The sequence below is a fragment of a genome, unplaced genomic scaffold (assembly GCF_019419815.1).
Source record: "Pyrus x bretschneideri cultivar Hongxiangsu unplaced genomic scaffold, Pyrus_bretschneideri_v1 Contig7, whole genome shotgun sequence".
Lineage (NCBI taxonomy): Eukaryota > Viridiplantae > Streptophyta > Magnoliopsida > Rosales > Rosaceae > Pyrus > Pyrus x bretschneideri.
Window position 1 is genome coordinate 4,272,748 of NW_025999809.1, and position 17,615 is coordinate 4,290,362.

The following is a 17,615-nucleotide window of genomic DNA, read 5'->3' on the forward strand; positions in this document are numbered from 1 at the left end:
GTGAATATTAAATATCTTTATTTTCTACAATTGTTGCTCCCAATTAAGTAGTTTATTTTTTTATTTTTTTTAGTACATCGATATTTTTACACTTTGGGGAAGGAGAATCCGGCTAAGCCACATAATGTGCAGTCTAATTTGGTATCGAATTCGCCATTTACGAGATTTGAACCTAAGACCTCTCACTTCTAAGCGAAGAGGAATATTACCAGACCGTAGTATTGAGTGACCAATTAACTAGTATTAGACAGAAGTTAATGTTCTACTTAAAACAAATTGGTAACATTAGGAATCAACCAACTTATTATGAGGACATGCAAAAATTTGATAACTTTTTATGTGTGTGATTTAAGTAGATCATAGGGGCAATACAAAACATTTTACTTTGAATAATATATATAAATTACCTATCAATAAGGTTTGAAAAAACAAACTGGAAATAGAAAAAAAATTCAGGATTCATTCATCCATCAATCCTTCACAATATATACTTCAATATTGCTGCTGCGAATCATCAAATCACATTATTTCTACAGCTTAATAAAGAATTCATGCGCATGCACATTATGATATCAAACCAAAGTACATCAAAGGCATTGGTAAAGCTGAAGAGGAAGGCGTGGAGCAAGAAAAACCTCTACCTGCACTAAATGGAATATACTTGAAATTACTTTGACCCTTGAAATCCACGTCAGCATGAGTGGTTACAAACCTCTCAGGTTGAAACTCACAAGGGTTGGCCCACATGCGTGGGTCCCGCTGCAACTTCCAAATGTTGACTAGCAAATGAGTGCCCTTGGGGACGAAGTAGCCACCAAGATGACAGTCCTTCGTGGCCTCACAGAGGCCTGTGATTTGGCCAGGTGGGTATAGGCGTAAGGTTTCCTTAAGAATGGCTTGGAGGTATTTGGGTTTGTGAGGTCTGATTCTTGAACCCATCGGTTTCTTCCTACGTCGATGTCCAACTCTTCCTGGGCAGAATTAAGGACTTTTTGGTTGTTGAGGAGTAAGGAGATTGCCTACGTTAGTGTCACAGATGTGCTTTCTGTGCCAGTTGCCATTAGCACCTGCAAAAGGAAGGAAAATAGAAAACAAATTAATCCAATTTTTCCAATCCAACTAATATGATATAATTGAAGCTTATTTACTTGCAACAAAAAATTGACATGTTATGCATCACATCAATTGGTAAAAAAAATTAAATAAGAGTTCATTTATGTGGTACTATACTTAGCATGTCACTTAGTATTACATTTGCTTATGATTACTGTCAAGTGTAATCTCAGAGCACATGCTAATTAAGTATAGTTGTACAAGTTCACATAAACTTATAACAAAGTTATGGTGACTTGGGTGCACCATTTTGTATACATAGTTAGGTATTAAAATATGAACATGTGTTATATTTTAAATGACTCATAACTCAACGTCAAACGTATGGTTTGTGCCATACATAATTACATATTACACCAAATAAACTTACCAGTGCTGTTGCTTTGATGACAGTATCACGGTTATGGCAATAAAATTTCATCCTCCTCAAAGTTGGGTATCATAACATCCATCAAGTCACTCTCAACCCTATTATTCTTGCTTTCCAATCTTCTTTGTCGATGTTCTTCAAGCCATTTCCCAAGTACGTAGTCCAGTTCCTTAGTTTTCAAGAATTTCTAACTTTTTGGGTTTAATTGGGTTATGGTTTACTTGGGTTGGGTTCGGGTTGCCCAACTTTTTCAAGTTCAATCTTGTAACAACTTAGTTTCCAAGAATTCCTAAAAAAATTAAGCCAAGTAGCATCAAAGCTAGCTAATTTTAATTTCATAAATCTATCTACTATAAAGCTTTAGGATTTAGAGACTACAAATATGGGCAAACTAATCAATGCCTCTTATTCCCTAAAAGCTTAAGTAATTATAAAGGTTAATTTATTAAAAAAATATTGGAAAGTGCGTTGGTTTTTGGACTTGGCTCACTTAGGTGTAGTATGAGCATTAATTGATATGAGTCACAATCTGGTTAGATTGGGTTTGGTTAGTCGGGTTGGGTTAGGTTGAGGATGGATGCGCAAATAATCAACCCAACTTAACTCAATCAATGCACGAGTTGAAATTGGGTTGGGTTTGGGCGGGTTATAACAAAAAAAAAATCCACCTGTTCGGGTTTAAAATCGAATTAGACATGGACGGGTTCAGATTGGCCTAACCCAAGCTGCAGCCCTACACACAATATCATGCTTGGCAATTACAATACACACACGTGTTCCTAGAGACGAATATGCTGGACACTATAAAACTTTTGATTGAATTTGTAACTGAAGGAAAAATCAAGAAGATGATGAAATTGAATATGTAAATCACACAGCACAAGTTCAACATGTGGCCATTATCTTTTTGACCATCGATAGAAGTAGCTTTAGAAATTCTCCACGTTAATTATTTTGGTTAGTATATGAAAAAATTTCGTTAAATTAAGTGTATATTTATCAAATCAATTCGTCCACTTAAATTGATGATTTCTTCAATTTAACGGAAATTTTTTCATAAAATAACCAAAATAATTAACCGTTGACAATCTTAAAAATCAATTCTATTGATTTTTTTTTTAAAAAAAAAACCATTTAAGGGTGGTCAAATTTATGGTAATAAGTTTTCTTTCATCGGTGACATGAACAAAGTTGACGAGTCTTCTTTAATATATGTGCAAAGCATGTAGGAATAAGGATCCTCTCCTGATCATTTTTGTGAGGATTTCGGAGATCCGTGTATTATATCCATTTATCGTACATCGTGCGGTCAGAAATTATTTTAAATTTTATTATTTAAAATTGAATACAAATAATATTTAAAGAAAACTGACCGTACAAAGTATGATAAATAGACATGATTTACGAATATCTGAAATCCTCACAAAGAGGATTCGGAGAGGATTTGGATTCAGCATGTAGCACCAACAACCTTCATATGAGTACTGTCATTGTCAACTTTCATTTTTTGTTTCTGTACGAGAAATTATTTGCATAAATTAATTAGCATGAGAAATGTCTCCACCTTACGACGAATCATGCATAAAATGTGGTCGGTAATTTACTACATATAGCATCACTTCTCTTTATACTTCCACGCTTTCCATAATTATTTTCTTATATCTATGGGAGCAATCTATATAAAACAAATTCGCTACTATAATAATGACTTCTGAAGAAAAATTTAAGCGCATTCTAAAAAATAATGAAGAAACATGTGTCCGATGCTTGAACAGATATATTGTCATTAAAGAAATAGAGATTGAATGTGAAAACATAACAATGAGCATATGCAAAAGATTGATAATTTCTTTTATATGTGAGATATTTCTTCACATTATTACAGTATTAAGTAGATCATAGGGGCAATACAAAACATTTTACTTTGAATAATATTTAAATTACCTATCAACAAGAGTTGAAAAAAAAAAAAACTGGAAATACATAAGGATTCATACATCCATCAAACCTTCACAATATATTACTTCAATCTTGCTGCTGCAAATCATCAAATCACATTATTTCTACAGCTTAATAATTAATAAATGCCCATGCACATCATGATATCATACCAAAGTACTTCAAAGTTCAAAGGCATTGGTAAAGCTGAAGAGGAAGGCGTGGAGCAAGCAAAACCTCCAGTGGATTTGCTTTAGGCAGCGCAAGCCCCAATCCTTCCTTCATATCCACCGCCCCATCACCAACTCTACTCATATCAAATCCCTGAATCAAACGAGCCAGAACCAATTGCACCACATGCAACCCTAGTGTCATACCAGGGCAAGACCTTCTACCTGCGCTAAATGGAATATACTCGAAATTACTTTGACCTTTGAAATCCACGTCAGCATGAGTGGTCATGAACCTCTCAGGTTGAAACTCACAAGGGTTGGTCCACATGCGTGGGTCCCGCTGCAACTTCCAAATGTTTACTAGTAAACGAGTGCCTTTGGGGACGAAGTAACCACCGAGATGACAGTCCTCCATGGCCTCACGGAGGCCTGTGATTGGGCCAGGTGGGTATAGGCGTAGGGTTTCCTTAAGAATGGCTTGGAAGTATTTGAGGTTTGTGAGGTCTGATTCTTGAACCCATCGGTCTCTTCCTACGTGGATGTCCAACTCTTCCTGGGCAGATTTGAGGACTTTTTGGTTGTTGAGGAGTAAGGAGATTGCCCATGTTAGTGTCACAGATGTGCTTTCTGTGCCAGTTATCATTAGCACCTGCGAAAGGAAGGAAAATAGAAAACAAATTAATCCAAGTTTTCCAATCCTAACTTATACGATATAACTGATGCTTATTTACTTGTAACAAAAAAATTGACATGTTATGTGTCATGTCAATTGGTAAAACAAATTAAATAAGAGTTCGTTTATGTAGTATTATACTTGGCACATGTCACTTAGTACTAAATTGTTTATGATCACTGTCAAGTGTAACCTCAGAGTGCATACTAATTAATTATAATTCTACAAGTTCAAACAACCTTAGTAATAACAAAGTCTACAGTGTCTTTGGTGCACCATTTTGTATTTACAGTTAGGTATTTAAATATGAACATGTGTTATATTCTAGTGGACTCATAACACCAAGTAAACCATATGGTTTGTACCATATACATAATTATATATTACACCAATCAAACTTACCAGTGCTGTTGCCTTGATGACATTATCACAGCTATGGCCATAAATTTCATCCTCCTCAAAGTTGGATATCATAACATCCATCAAGTCACTCTCAACCCTATTATTCTTGCTTTCCAATCTCCTTTGTCGATGTTCTTCGAGCCATTTCCCAAGTACGTAGTCCAGTTCCTTAAAACATTTCTTCATGGAACTCACGTGACCAAACAAACCGTCCAGCCACTCAAAACATGGCATAGCATCTGACCAGACAAAAACACCAAAGAGATACAAAGTCTCTTTTATCGCCTTCTCAAAACGCCAAACGTCCCCGTGTTTCTCATTATACTGGTCAGCCGTCAATCTCTTCCCAGCGATCAACTTCATGTTTATGTTAAATGTCAAGTGCTCTAATAACTCACTCATATGCACTGATGACGTCGATGACGGGGAACTTGGATCCACATTATCTTTTTTGCAAACTTGTGAGTGCAAAGTTTTGATGAAGGAGTCAACTTCTGAGGCCCTGACGTGGCTCAAGGTTTTAACTCTTCGGCTCGAGAGAAGCTCCATGGTGGCCATTTTACGGACGTTGCGCCAGTAGTCTCCGTACGGAGCGAGGGCAAAGATGGCGTTGTCATAGCCCAAGTACCTGCCGCCGGCTGTATTCGCCCGGGTGGCGAAAACTCTGTCATTTTTGGTGAACAATTCCTGGACTTGTTCCCAAGCGCTGAGAACAAGCAGTTCGTGCTGGCCAAGCTTGAGGGAGTAGATGGGTCCGAGTTGATCAGCCATGGCTCCGAGGATAAGTGCAACTGGGTTTTCGTCACGTAGTAGAGGGAGGTGACCTACGAAGGGCCATGCTCCGGAGGGTTGAGGGACTTTAGGCATCATGGTCTTTTTGTTTGTTGTGTTCTTCTTAGTGTTTGCTGTTGCTATGACTCTCAAGGCACCGTAGAGAATTAGAGAAGCTAAAATTGCATGAAAGATTTGGAATGGAGAAATTGTTGAATCCATGGTGGTGACTGGTGAGAGAGAGTTAAGTGGTAGTAAGATTGTGTGGAGGATATATAGACTAGTAGATTTTGGGATGTGTGTGTAGGAAAAGAGGCGTGCAGCACGTATTCCATGAAAGAATTGAGTTTCACTCAAATAGCATTTAAAATCCACGCACGTGACAAATATTCATTGTACTCTTGCTGAGCCCTTCAAACTAGGCGAGTATAGTTTATATGCGCATAAAATATTCATTATACATGTGTTTTTAGTAAAAGACGAAAGAAAAAGAGTACTGGGCGGACCCATTTTTTTGGGACTCTATTACGGTCCATACGTTTAAAGTGTCACACCATGTGGATTTGAAGTGTCACACTACATGTGGAAAGAGGCAAGAGCCACAAACTTGATGGCCATGGCCCACAAGTAGTGGCCTTTTCTACTCAAAAACCACAATTTTTGGTTACTCTTTCGTTCGGTACCATGTTTTGCATGACTGATGATAAGTTGATATTATACTATATATTTTATCTTAATTTTAGTTATGATTTAGTGGTTTTTTTTGTGAAAATTTTGATGCTTTGATTTATATTCTTAATGTAGGACATTCGACTTCTTCTGGAGCAAAATATGATGAAGCGGACGATTTTTAGAGTGATTCAAATTGGAGGACGTTCATGTGTCTCTCAACTTGTTCGTATCAAAGTTTCATAATTTTCTACCTAGCGGTTTATTTATGGCAATGAAATATTATTTGGGCTTTTTGGTGTCTAAAATGATGTCTTTTGGGTTCAAGGCCATCTACAATTATGTTTGAGACATCTCAAGCTTTAATTCTAGGGAGTTTTAACAAAACACTCCCAATACTATTCACTTTTAACGAAAAACCATATTTTTACCTTTTCCTGATACTATTCATTGCACCTATATTTGTCATTTTTCATTAAAACAAAAGTTTTTTTGGAGTTTTCGTTAATTTTCCTTTAATTCTAGTCATTTGGGCTTACTTTAGAGCCTTGAAAGTTCAAAAAGTGATTGATTTGTGGTTGGGCAGATTTCTCATATTTGATTAAGATTATGTTTCCTAGTTTCTTTTAAGTTATTATGTTTCCTAGTTTTATTCTAAGACCTTTTCTAAGTAGGGTTTTATTTTCTAGTAGTATAAATAAGGCTATTTAGCCATTAGAAAGTGAGGGGAAAAAAAGGCGTAGAACACACTACTTTGGAGCTTTTAACAATTCAAGTTTATTTATATTTTGTTTATGATTGTTAGTAACTCATCTCTTTTGCAGGATGAGGCCACGAGTCTTACCAAGAATATGTAGTTTCTTTTCAATTTACTTATGATATTATACATGTAGATTTGAATTATTAATCATCGGTTTAAACTATCTAATTGTCTTGATGCTTAGCTACCATTAGGATCTTTAGAAAAGTAATTTGATGCAATTTTGATCGAAGGTCAGTCTCTAAAATTGACAAAGGCTTCTTGTGGTTAATATGTGGAAGTTCACTTAGGATGAATACCAAGCCTTAAGGGTTGCATGTTTTTTCAAAAGGTTTCACAAAACTAAATGAGTCATGTATATTTAAATTTGATATGAATACCACATACAGATTGTATGTTTGATATATGCTCTATGTTGGGGGTCCAAGTAGGCATATATTAGGAAAACTTAACCTTCAAATATGCATGCGTAATTCATAAGTAAGTGGAAGAATTACATAGGATTGTTAAGGTAACGACGGAACCCTCGTGCTTTCACAATTTAATTTTTAAAAACCATTTTCTTTTAGTTTATTTTATTTTGCCAATTTATTTAATTATTTCTCTTAAATTCGTTTTTATTATTTTAAATCACCAAATCAACCTTTTCTCAAACTTTGTTTTAAATAATTAATTAAGATTTAATTTTGACATAAATATTCATTCAATCCTTGTAAAAAACAACCTTGCTAGAACTACTATACTACGATTACCTTGTCCTCTTGCAAGTATTTTAAGTGTTTTTGTACTTTTGCAGGTGGTAAATATCCCATCAAGTAATTGGCGTTATTGCCAGGAATTGTTTTAAATAATTTGTGTACATCAATTCTTAGTTAATTATTTTTGTAAATATTTTTTTATTTACTTGATTTTTTTTTAGGTAACAATTTGTTGATTTTGAGAGCATTGCAGCAATGCATTGGTTTGGATTCTCACAAGGAGCACCTACAGTTTGTGCTCTTTGCGATTTGAATACCCATGATATTATGTATTGTCCTCAAAGCCAGTATTTTCTAGAGTTTGTGCAGCACCATATAAATATGAGGAACAATTTCAGAGGCCTAGGTGCAACTCAAATTTTTCCAATCCATCTTGGCCAGAGCATAAAAATCCTATGTGGGAGTGTATTAAACAGCCTTTTGAACGGCCTCATGCACCAGCAAAAGCTGATTGGGAGGTTGCAGTTGAGAAATTGGCAGACAGTACCCTTACAAGGCTTGATCAAGCCGATCAAGAAATTCATAATATTCATAAATCAATAAAAAAATCTGGTGCATCAATGGAAAGAACAGGAGGAAGAGGAGTTTCCTAGTCAACCAATTACTAATCCACAATGTTCAGAGGAATGCTGCATAATTCAACCATCCCAATGTGTGGAGAGCTATTATAATTACATGCTGGGAGATATTGAAATTAAAGAGCCATCAACGTATGACTCGTGCACAATGGAGGAAAAAGCACCTAATGATCCTGAAAGTTCAAAAGAATTTGCTCCTACCAAGGTCTGTGTGCCACACATACTATTTCAAAGGGCTGCAATGCAACCCACAAAGTTGCAGGAACACGTTGAAACTGACGGGTTGGACAGTGTTGTTCAAAACTAGTCAAAATTTGATGATTCCCATGATAAGATTTTGAGCTCTAACCATTTGGATACGGGGCAGGCTATTGATAAAAAAAAGTTTTGGTTGTTGAATTAAACAAGCCAACAGTAGAGCCCATAAAAAATGTCAGGGCCAATTTTATGAACAGGCTAAATTCTACAAGGGCAAGCATGAAGAGCTTAGCGACAGCCAAATTCTTCGTCAAGAAATTCAGCCAGTGCAGAAATTGTGAATGTTAAATACCAGGTTTAAGTCAATTCAACGGATACATAAGTCTCATTGTAGGGGATTCTATTTGATTACGAAGATTCATTCACAAAGAAGGCTGAATATGATGGATTCAAGCACTCCCTTGAAACACATAATTGACAAACATCTTATTCCGTACCTACTGTTGCCTTATGATGTTGTTAAAACGTGGTTGACTCTAAGAGAGCAAGTGACATGATTATCAATTCCTTCCTCTATGTCTAGCTATATACGTTAACTAAAATGCTAATTGGAAGGCAACCCAATTTTTCTAAACTCTTTTCTTTTTAATTTCATTCATTTTATTTTCTTCCTTTTTAGTCTTTTATCACAAAAATAAAAAAAAAATAAAAAAAACTATCAGAATATTGAAAAACACAAAAACAACCATTTTTTTAGTTAATCAGTATTTTATTTTGGGTTTTATTCTAATTAGTTTTTTATTGTGTGATCTTTGCAGGTTGCATTGGAAGCAATTCAGTCCTAAAAATCCACTAAGCGCGCAAATTCATCTGAATCATGCATTCAGCAGCATTTATACATTCAACTCAGCACATCAGCATTCATCATCATTCATCATCAACGAAAAGTGCAGAAAATTAATCGAATGCAGCAATATGCACAGGCAGTGTTCCAAACATACTCACAGTGGGGTGGGTGATGAAGCCCAAAAATCGCAGAAGGAGAGTGAGCACTTTTACCTGCCATGGACAAAGATCCCAGTGATGGCTGTGCCGAGATGTTATCAATCTGGGCTTGCGGCTTTAATTTCCCAAACCCGAAGTTTGGGGGTTGCAGGTTGCATTTCGAACAACAGTTACGGCCTTGGACAAAATGGGCACGGCCAGAAAGTAGAGATGGATTAAGGTTAGAGATAAGGAGCCCTCACCGCTCTGGGCTCGAGGCTGGAGAGAGAAGCGGCTGAGGGTTTCGACGCTCGAAATAACAAGGGGTTTTTTGAAATGGGTCTAAAGTAACTAAAAATTGAACCTATTTCAAAAATCAAAAGTCATTAAAAATTGGACCTATTTCAAAAGATAGTCTATAAAATTGAACCTATTTCAAATTTTCCCAAATAACAAATGGGAAATGAAATGGGGGTGTTCTAGTTTTTATTATGGTGCACGTGTGCACTTGCATGCCGAAGCCCGTTGGGTTGATCCATTTTTCGCTGGATTGGGCTCAGTCTTGGCCCATTACGTTACCTCATATTGTTCAGCACATGTCCAAAAATCACGGCCCCATGGTTTTCATGCATCAGGACACCATGTCGGGTCCAGGTACCATCTTTCCTTTAAGTTTTGTTTTTATTAAGAATTGTATCTCTTGTCTTCCTATTATATTCTTCATTTTAGTTTTTACTAGCTACAGTGCCCGCGCGTTTCTGAGGGATTGAAAATTATATTTCAGATTATGCAAATCCATTTACTTCATAAGCAATGTTTGAGTCAAGAAATGAGCATTACAAATGAAAAAAACAAAAAAAAACAAAAAAAAAAAAATTTAAAGTGACAAAGAGGCCTCAATGATCTGGCTCAATTCATCATTCAAGACTTGGTTGAACTGTGATTTGCTCACTCTATCCTTAAACAAAAGAAAATCAAACCAAGTTCAGCAAGAATTATGCACGATCCTTGTGAAACTATATAACGAATGATACAACATTGTTAAACAAACATGGGCTGGAGCTGATCTTAAAATTCATATAAAAGGTAGTGGTTTTCTTGAGAGTTTGTAAGTGTCATCACCCCAATCTTGTACTTGATCATATATACCAAGGTGTTGAAGCTAACATTTCTAATCTAAAAGCCTAGAAATCATAAGGCAAAGAACAAATATTTTGTCTTGTAAGCAACCATGCCTATATAATCGAATTTTGCTTACCAAGGTGGTCTAACTAATATTATTCATAGAAAAGAAAAATGAATAAAAAGAAAATAAGATAGACCAAAAACTTTTTTTGGATTGGATAAATTAGAGCAGATTAAATAAAATAGACAACGGGAGTGTAAAAATCATTACCTTTTGATTTGTCATATCTGTGATTTATAAAGTGGATACCAAAGCTCTCAATCGTTGACAGTTATGGCATTTTGTTGATTGATTTGTCTAATCTGGGATGAACATGTCGAGCGACATTTCTAAGCCAAAAGCTATTGAGGGGCTTCCTAGATCATAAATTTTGTCGAAGAGGTATTCAGAATGTATACTATGTGGAATAAATGTAATTAAAATTTACCTTAACACACTGCTTTTAAGAGAACTAGCATCTTGGAGAGTTTTTGGTTCAACCTGAATAAAAAAAACCAACAAAATTTGAAATTGAAATAGTCAAGATTTTTTCAAGCTTGAAATTAAATTATTACAAAATGTATTTAGTGGTATCGTCATCGAACCTGATGTTTTTTCTAATTGACCAAAGATTGTTTTTTCTCTTTCTATTCTGTTCAAAATGTCTTTTTTTCTGCACTTTTTGACCAAATACATTGCAAATTACTTAATGATCATTCATTTTTTTAAATTATGTTTAAAAGAAAAAAAACAAAAGCGACCTTACTGTTACTTATCTAAACTAAGCCTTTATAGTGATGTTAATACCTATTTCAATTTGAAGGAGTAATTCTTCCTGATCGAAGAAACATCCTGAAGTGTATGGTTATTGTGAGAAGGCAAATTACCAGGTACTGAAACACTGCATTCAATTTTCTCATTTGCCTGAATAAGATAATATAGAACCAAGGTTAGGAAGCATAACACAGAGGAAGAAAAATATAAAATCAAAAAGTGGATTTAGTTTTCTTATTTTCCATATACTACAGTCCATGATCAACACTACTAAAATTTGGTAAAAAATTTGTTAATCTTGTAATTCTGTGGTTTTAGACAAATTACGTTGGTTGGATTTATTTTTTACACAAATGGAGACATTTTTCAAATAGGCATAAAAAAAAAAAAAAATCCAAGATTAATACGTGCAAACAAAAAGAAATGAGTATGGAAAACAGAAACATACATCAAAAAATAAGAGTGCATGGATCACCACGTATTCAATTCAACTTTCATACCTGAAAATACTGTTTAGCAGAGCACTCAAAACGAAACGCAAATATTATATACCTTGAGCACAAAGGAGTTCCAACGTTGTATACAAAAGCCCAAAAATTGCATCACCGTTTCCTGAAACTGAAACCCAAATCAAATCAAATACCCACACGCAGCATGGAAACACACACAGAAAACACTCAAAATTCCATCACCACCGTTTCCTGAAACTGAAAACCAAATCAATTCAATTCCCATTCTACCCACCATCCATTTCATCATAACTCATAAATCCCCAACAAATAAATACAAAAATAAATAAAAGTGCGAAATTAGAAATAAGTACTTGGAACATAAGCGAGTTTGAAAAAAGCATTTTTCTTCGCGAAGATCGAAGCTTTGACAAAAAACAGGAAGAACATAGACAGAGCAACAATGGCAGCACGGACTGAAAAGTGCATTGCTTGGAAATCTTGGAGAATCTGATTCATGGGCGCCATTGATTTTCTAAGAAAGTTGAGAAGAAAGGTGTTGGGTCTGCTGCTGGATTGGTTGTGAAAGTTGCATTCACCCAATAGAATAGCACAGCATCGAGACAATTTAAATCGAGTGGGATCTATAGGATGGAAGAAATCACAAAAGCTTTTGCCGTGGTGGAGCAAATGGCAGAAGGCAGGGTAGAAAAGACGCCATGGAGAGAACTCGAGAACGGTGAATGGAAGGGGTAAAGAAACTGAGAGGAAAATATCTTTCTGAAATATTACAATTTCATTATTTAACTAGAAAATAATTACATGAGTATGGTATTTATAGTCATAACAACAATAACAACTAATAACCTCTCTAACTAACTTGTACACATAGCACATTACAATTAGGTAATTAAAAACAGAATGTATGTCATGATTTGGCATCCTCATCTTTACACCCCCTCAAGCTGAGCTTGGAAGAAGTTGGAGTTCCAAGAGATAGCTTGGATTGAAGAAGAAGGAACCGGTTCTTGGTCAATGACTTAGTGTGAATATCGGCAATTTGGTCCTCAGTACACACATACTGAACTTGCAGCAGATTAGCAAGAACCAACTCTCGAATGTAATGATAATCTATCTCAACATGCTTTGTTCGAGCATGAAAGACAGGATTGGAGGCAAGAGAGATAGCAGAGATGTTGTCACACCAGATTGTAGGTTTGGAAGATAAGGGAAAACCAAAATCATGAAACACCTTACAGATCCATGTAATTTCAGCTGCAGTATGGGCCAGAGATCGATATTCAGCTTCAGTGGAGGATCTAGCCACTGTAGGCTGCTTCTTAGCACTCCAGCTGATTAAGTTTGTGCCAAGATATACACAAAAGCTGCTGGTGGAACGACGATCGAATAAACAGCCAGCCTAATCAGCATCAGAAAAAGCAGAAAGATGAAGAGAACTTTTCTGAAACCATAAACCATGATCAGAGGTGCCTTTGAGGAATCGGAGAATCCTTTTAGCAGTTTGCAGATGAAGATCAGTGGGATTATGCATGAACTGGCATACTTGATTGACAGCAAAAGAGATATCAGGCCTAGTCCAAGTCAAATACTGTAATGCACCAACCAGGGATCTATATTCAGTAGGACTGGAGAGAGGAATGCCACTGTGATCCAGTTTAGTAGTGCCAAGAAGAGTACAACATGGCTTGGCACCGTCCATTTTGGTTTTCTGAAGCAAATCCAGAAGATATTTGCTTTGATGAAGAAATAATCCTTTTGATGATCGTTGAACTTCCAACCCAAAAAAAAAGTGAAGGGGACCTAAGTCCTTGACTGGAAACAAAGATCCAAGTTTCTGAATAAACTGCTGGCACACTGCCGGATCGGGACCACTGATCAATATGTCATCCACATAAACCAATACTATAACTAGGACAGGAACTTTGATGACAAAGAGAGATGCATCAGAACAAGATTGAGTGAAACCAAAGGACTTGATAGCTTGAAAGAGTTTATCAAACCATGCCCGAAGAGCCTGTTTGAGGCCATATAGAGACTTGTTGAGTTCACACACATGATGTGGCAGATTAGAATCAGTAAAACCAGGAGGTTGTTGCATAAACACCTCTTCTTGTAAGTCACCATGAAGAAATGAATTACTGATGTCAATTTGATTTAGAAACCAATTATACTGAACTGCAACAGTTAACAGAATCCGAATAGTGATTGGTTTAGCTACAGGGCTAAAGGTTTCTTGATAATCCAGACCTTGTTATTGGTGAAAGCCCTTGGTAACTAATCTGGCCTTGTATCTTTCAATAGAACCATCAGGCCGTTTCTTAATTCGAAACACCCATTTGCAACCAACCACATTTTGAGAAGGTGAAGAAGAAACTAAGGACCAAGTTCCAGTAGCTTGAAGAGCATTAAACTCATTTTGCATAGCTAATCGCCATTCACTGTGCTTGGAAGCTTGATTATAAGTAGTGGGAATATAATCAAGAGTGGATGGTAAAGGGTGTTTAGTAGCAGAGTAAGCTTTAGGTTGAAAAATACCATTTTTGGATCTAATAACCATGGGATGATGGTTAGTAACTGCTACAGAAGAGGAAGGATCAATATATTGATCAGGAGATGGAGAAGGGGAGGGTGAGGAAATATGTGAAACAACAGGGGGAGGAGGTGGAGGAGCAGGAGAATGTGAAGAGGAAGAAAGAGGGAAGTGAAGATCAATGATGGGAAGAGCAGGACCAGGTAATGGTAAGCACTGTGAAATAAGAGTGTGTGAAAAAGGAAAGACTTTCTCATTGAACAATACATGCCGGGATATGTATACCCGGTGTGTGAGAAGATCCAAGCATTTGTAGCCCTTGTGTTGTAGACTATAGCCAAGGAAAACACATTCCTTACTTTTACCATCCAACTTAGAAGATACATAGGGCTTTAACCAAGGATAGCAACTGCAGCCGAAGATCTTAAGTCGAGTATAATCTGGTGTAGTATGAAACAACAATTCCCACGGAGAACAAAGAAGACCAGATATAGGCAATCGATTGATCAAATAGAGAGCAGTAGAGATAGCCTCAACCCAATATTTTTTAGGAACATGAGATGCAACTAAGAGAGTGCGAGCTGTCTCTACAAGATGTTGGTGTTTCCGTTCTACACAACCATTTTGCTCAGGAGTATGTGGGCAACTAAGTTGATGAGAAATGCCATGTAATTGAAGAAATGCTTGCAAAGAAGAACCGACAAATTCACCCCCTGAATCTGAACGAATAGCCTTGATTTTATTTCCAACAGTATTTTCTACATATGTTTTGAAGGTTACAAATGTAGAATACACCTCAGATTTTGCTTTTAATGGAAAAAAACCAGCTATACTTAGTATGATCATCTACTATCAACAGATAATATCGAAAACTACTAACTGAAAGGACAGGAGCAAGGCCCCAAACATCACAGTGAAGTAATGCCAAGCTGTGGGATGCAGAGGAAATTGCAGCTTTGAAGGGAAGCTTATGGTGTTTAGCTATAGCACAATCTGAGCAGAAAAATTCAACTGAAGACGTACCTTGTACAACAAGTTTATTCCTAGCTAGAACTTTGCGAAAAATAGGAGAAGAAGGATGGCCCAACCGACTGTGCCATATCTTGACTGGAGCTTTAATACTGACGAAAGTTGATGCAGGGAGTGAAGGAGGAACATTACCAGAGACAGAACGATTAGATGTAGAGGACTGCAGAGGATAGAAACCGTCTTCAATTGAACCCCACAAAAGCGTCTTCCCCGTAGAAAGATCTTTAACAACGGATCCATTAGAATCAAGAGTTAATGAACAATAATTGTCTCGGAGAAATTGAAAAGCAGACAACAAATTGTGCTTCATGTGAGGTACATGAAGAACATTGTTCAATTTAAAGGAAGTAGCAGGTGTACGGAATGTAGAGGAACCAACATGAGAAATGGACAAACCTTTACCATCACCTATGTATACTTTTTCTTCACCATTGTAGGGAGTAGGAGAGTGAATATTGGATATGTCATTGGTGATGTGCGAGGTAGCTCCAGAGTCAATCAACCAAGTAGGAGGGGACTTGGCATTGTAACGAGCACACATCGCTTGAAGCTTAGTAGGAGGAATTCGACCAGAAATCTCCGGATTCATACGGTCATAGCAATCAATGGCTTCATGACTTGAATTGCCACAGATTTGACAAGGGGCTCAAGGACCAAAATAAGAACCTCGAGAGTGAGCTGCAGTATTGGTGCAATTGAAGTTACTGGTGAAATTATTGCCTCGATAATTTCCTCGATTACCACGATTATTGGAGAAGCGATTGGGCTTTCCACAATTCGAATTATACCGAAAAGATTGCTGCAGTGGTTGATTCTGAAGGACATACGCCTGAGGCGGTGTGGGAAGTAGTGGTGGCTGAGTTTTGACCGATAGAGCATGAAACGGTTCAGTAAGATTGGATGAGCCAGCTTTCTTGCGACGAATCATAGAGAGTTCTTTGGTGAGTAACAATCCGTGCAATTCATCCAAAGATGTGGAGGATAAGCAAAGCATGATGGAATCCGTGAAGGACTCAAAATCATCAGGAAGACCAGCAAGAGTGGCTGCAATGAGATCGCAATCAGAGATTAGGGCTCCAACAGCAGTGAGAGAATCTGAGATCTCTCTGAGCTCTTGCAAGTAATTAGACATGGATTGTGAACCTTTTTGAATGCTTTGAAGACCTGATCGAAGCTGATGAACATGCACATCAGAATTACCCCCAAATCGTTGCTCGAGTTTAAGCTAGAGATCACAAGATGACGAAACACCAACAGTGAACAAAATCACCTCCTCAGATAATGTGGAATTGAACCAGATTAGGAGGTTTTGATCTTTCTCATACCAAACTTCGAATGCCGGATTCAGAGTGCGATCAGGCATAAGTGGTGACGGACAAGGTTCGGTACCATCAACGATACCAAGAAGTCGATAGCGCCTAAGAATTGGGACAAATAGAGCACACCATGGGAGGTAATTGAACCGCTTGAGCTTGATTGGCACCATGCTACCAATATTTTGGATTGTGAGAGAGGTATAAGGAGATGAATTAGGGTTTGAAAAGGGATTAGGGTTTGAAGAGGGATTTGGAATTGGAACCAACTCAGAAGGAGAAAAGGTCGCAGACGGAGATGCCATTGAAAATCAAGAAAACAAATCGATGATCGAAGATCGGAATACAAAATCAGCAAGAAATTCGATCGAATGTGGGGAGAGATCAGAGAAATAGAGCGGAAGAGAAGAGGATCGAGAGAAGCAGTGAGGCAATTGGCGATGAAACCATAAAGAAACTGAGAGGAAAATATCTTTCTGAAATATTACAATTTCATTACTTAACTAGAAAATACTTACATGAGTATGGTATTTATAGTCATAACAACAATAACAACTAATAACTTCTCTAACTAACTTGTACACATAGCACATTACAATTAGGTAATTAAAGACAGAATGTATGTCATGATTTGGCATCTTCATCTTTAAGGGGATGCCCTTCTAAGATCAGCGAGTCAAAGCAATTGGGCTTTTCCACCGCTTTCCTCACCTTTCCACCACTTTCCTTTCGTGATGACCAACACGTGTAGACGTGGGGCAGAAAAAAAAGAAAAGAGAAGGCGAGTGCATGAAATGCCAAGAGAGAAGCAAAACGTAAGGCAGAGAATGAAAAAGCAGAAAACTCAAACAGGAAAGGCCACCGATGAAGGACTTGTGCCCAGCAAGGTCAAAGTCGTCCTTTCGCCGTGCAAATGAGAACAAAAACAGAAATCCAAGAGCAATTGA

General features: G+C 37.0%; 1 protein-coding gene across 1 annotated transcript; it reads right to left on the reverse strand.

The window, feature by feature from the left end:
- Nucleotides 1-3,313: 3,313 nt before the first annotated feature.
- Nucleotides 3,314-9,593, reverse strand: LOC125468111 (dimethylnonatriene synthase-like). Its single transcript, XM_048574035.1, has 3 exons — nt 9,409-9,593; nt 4,670-5,670; nt 3,314-4,243 (listed from the first exon to the last, which is right to left on the reverse strand). The coding sequence occupies exons 1-3, from the start codon at nt 9,467-9,469 to the stop codon at nt 3,611-3,613; spliced, it is 1,695 nt and encodes a 564-aa protein (XP_048429992.1). The 5' UTR covers nt 9,470-9,593; the 3' UTR covers nt 3,314-3,610.
- Nucleotides 9,594-17,615: the final 8,022 nt, after the last annotated feature.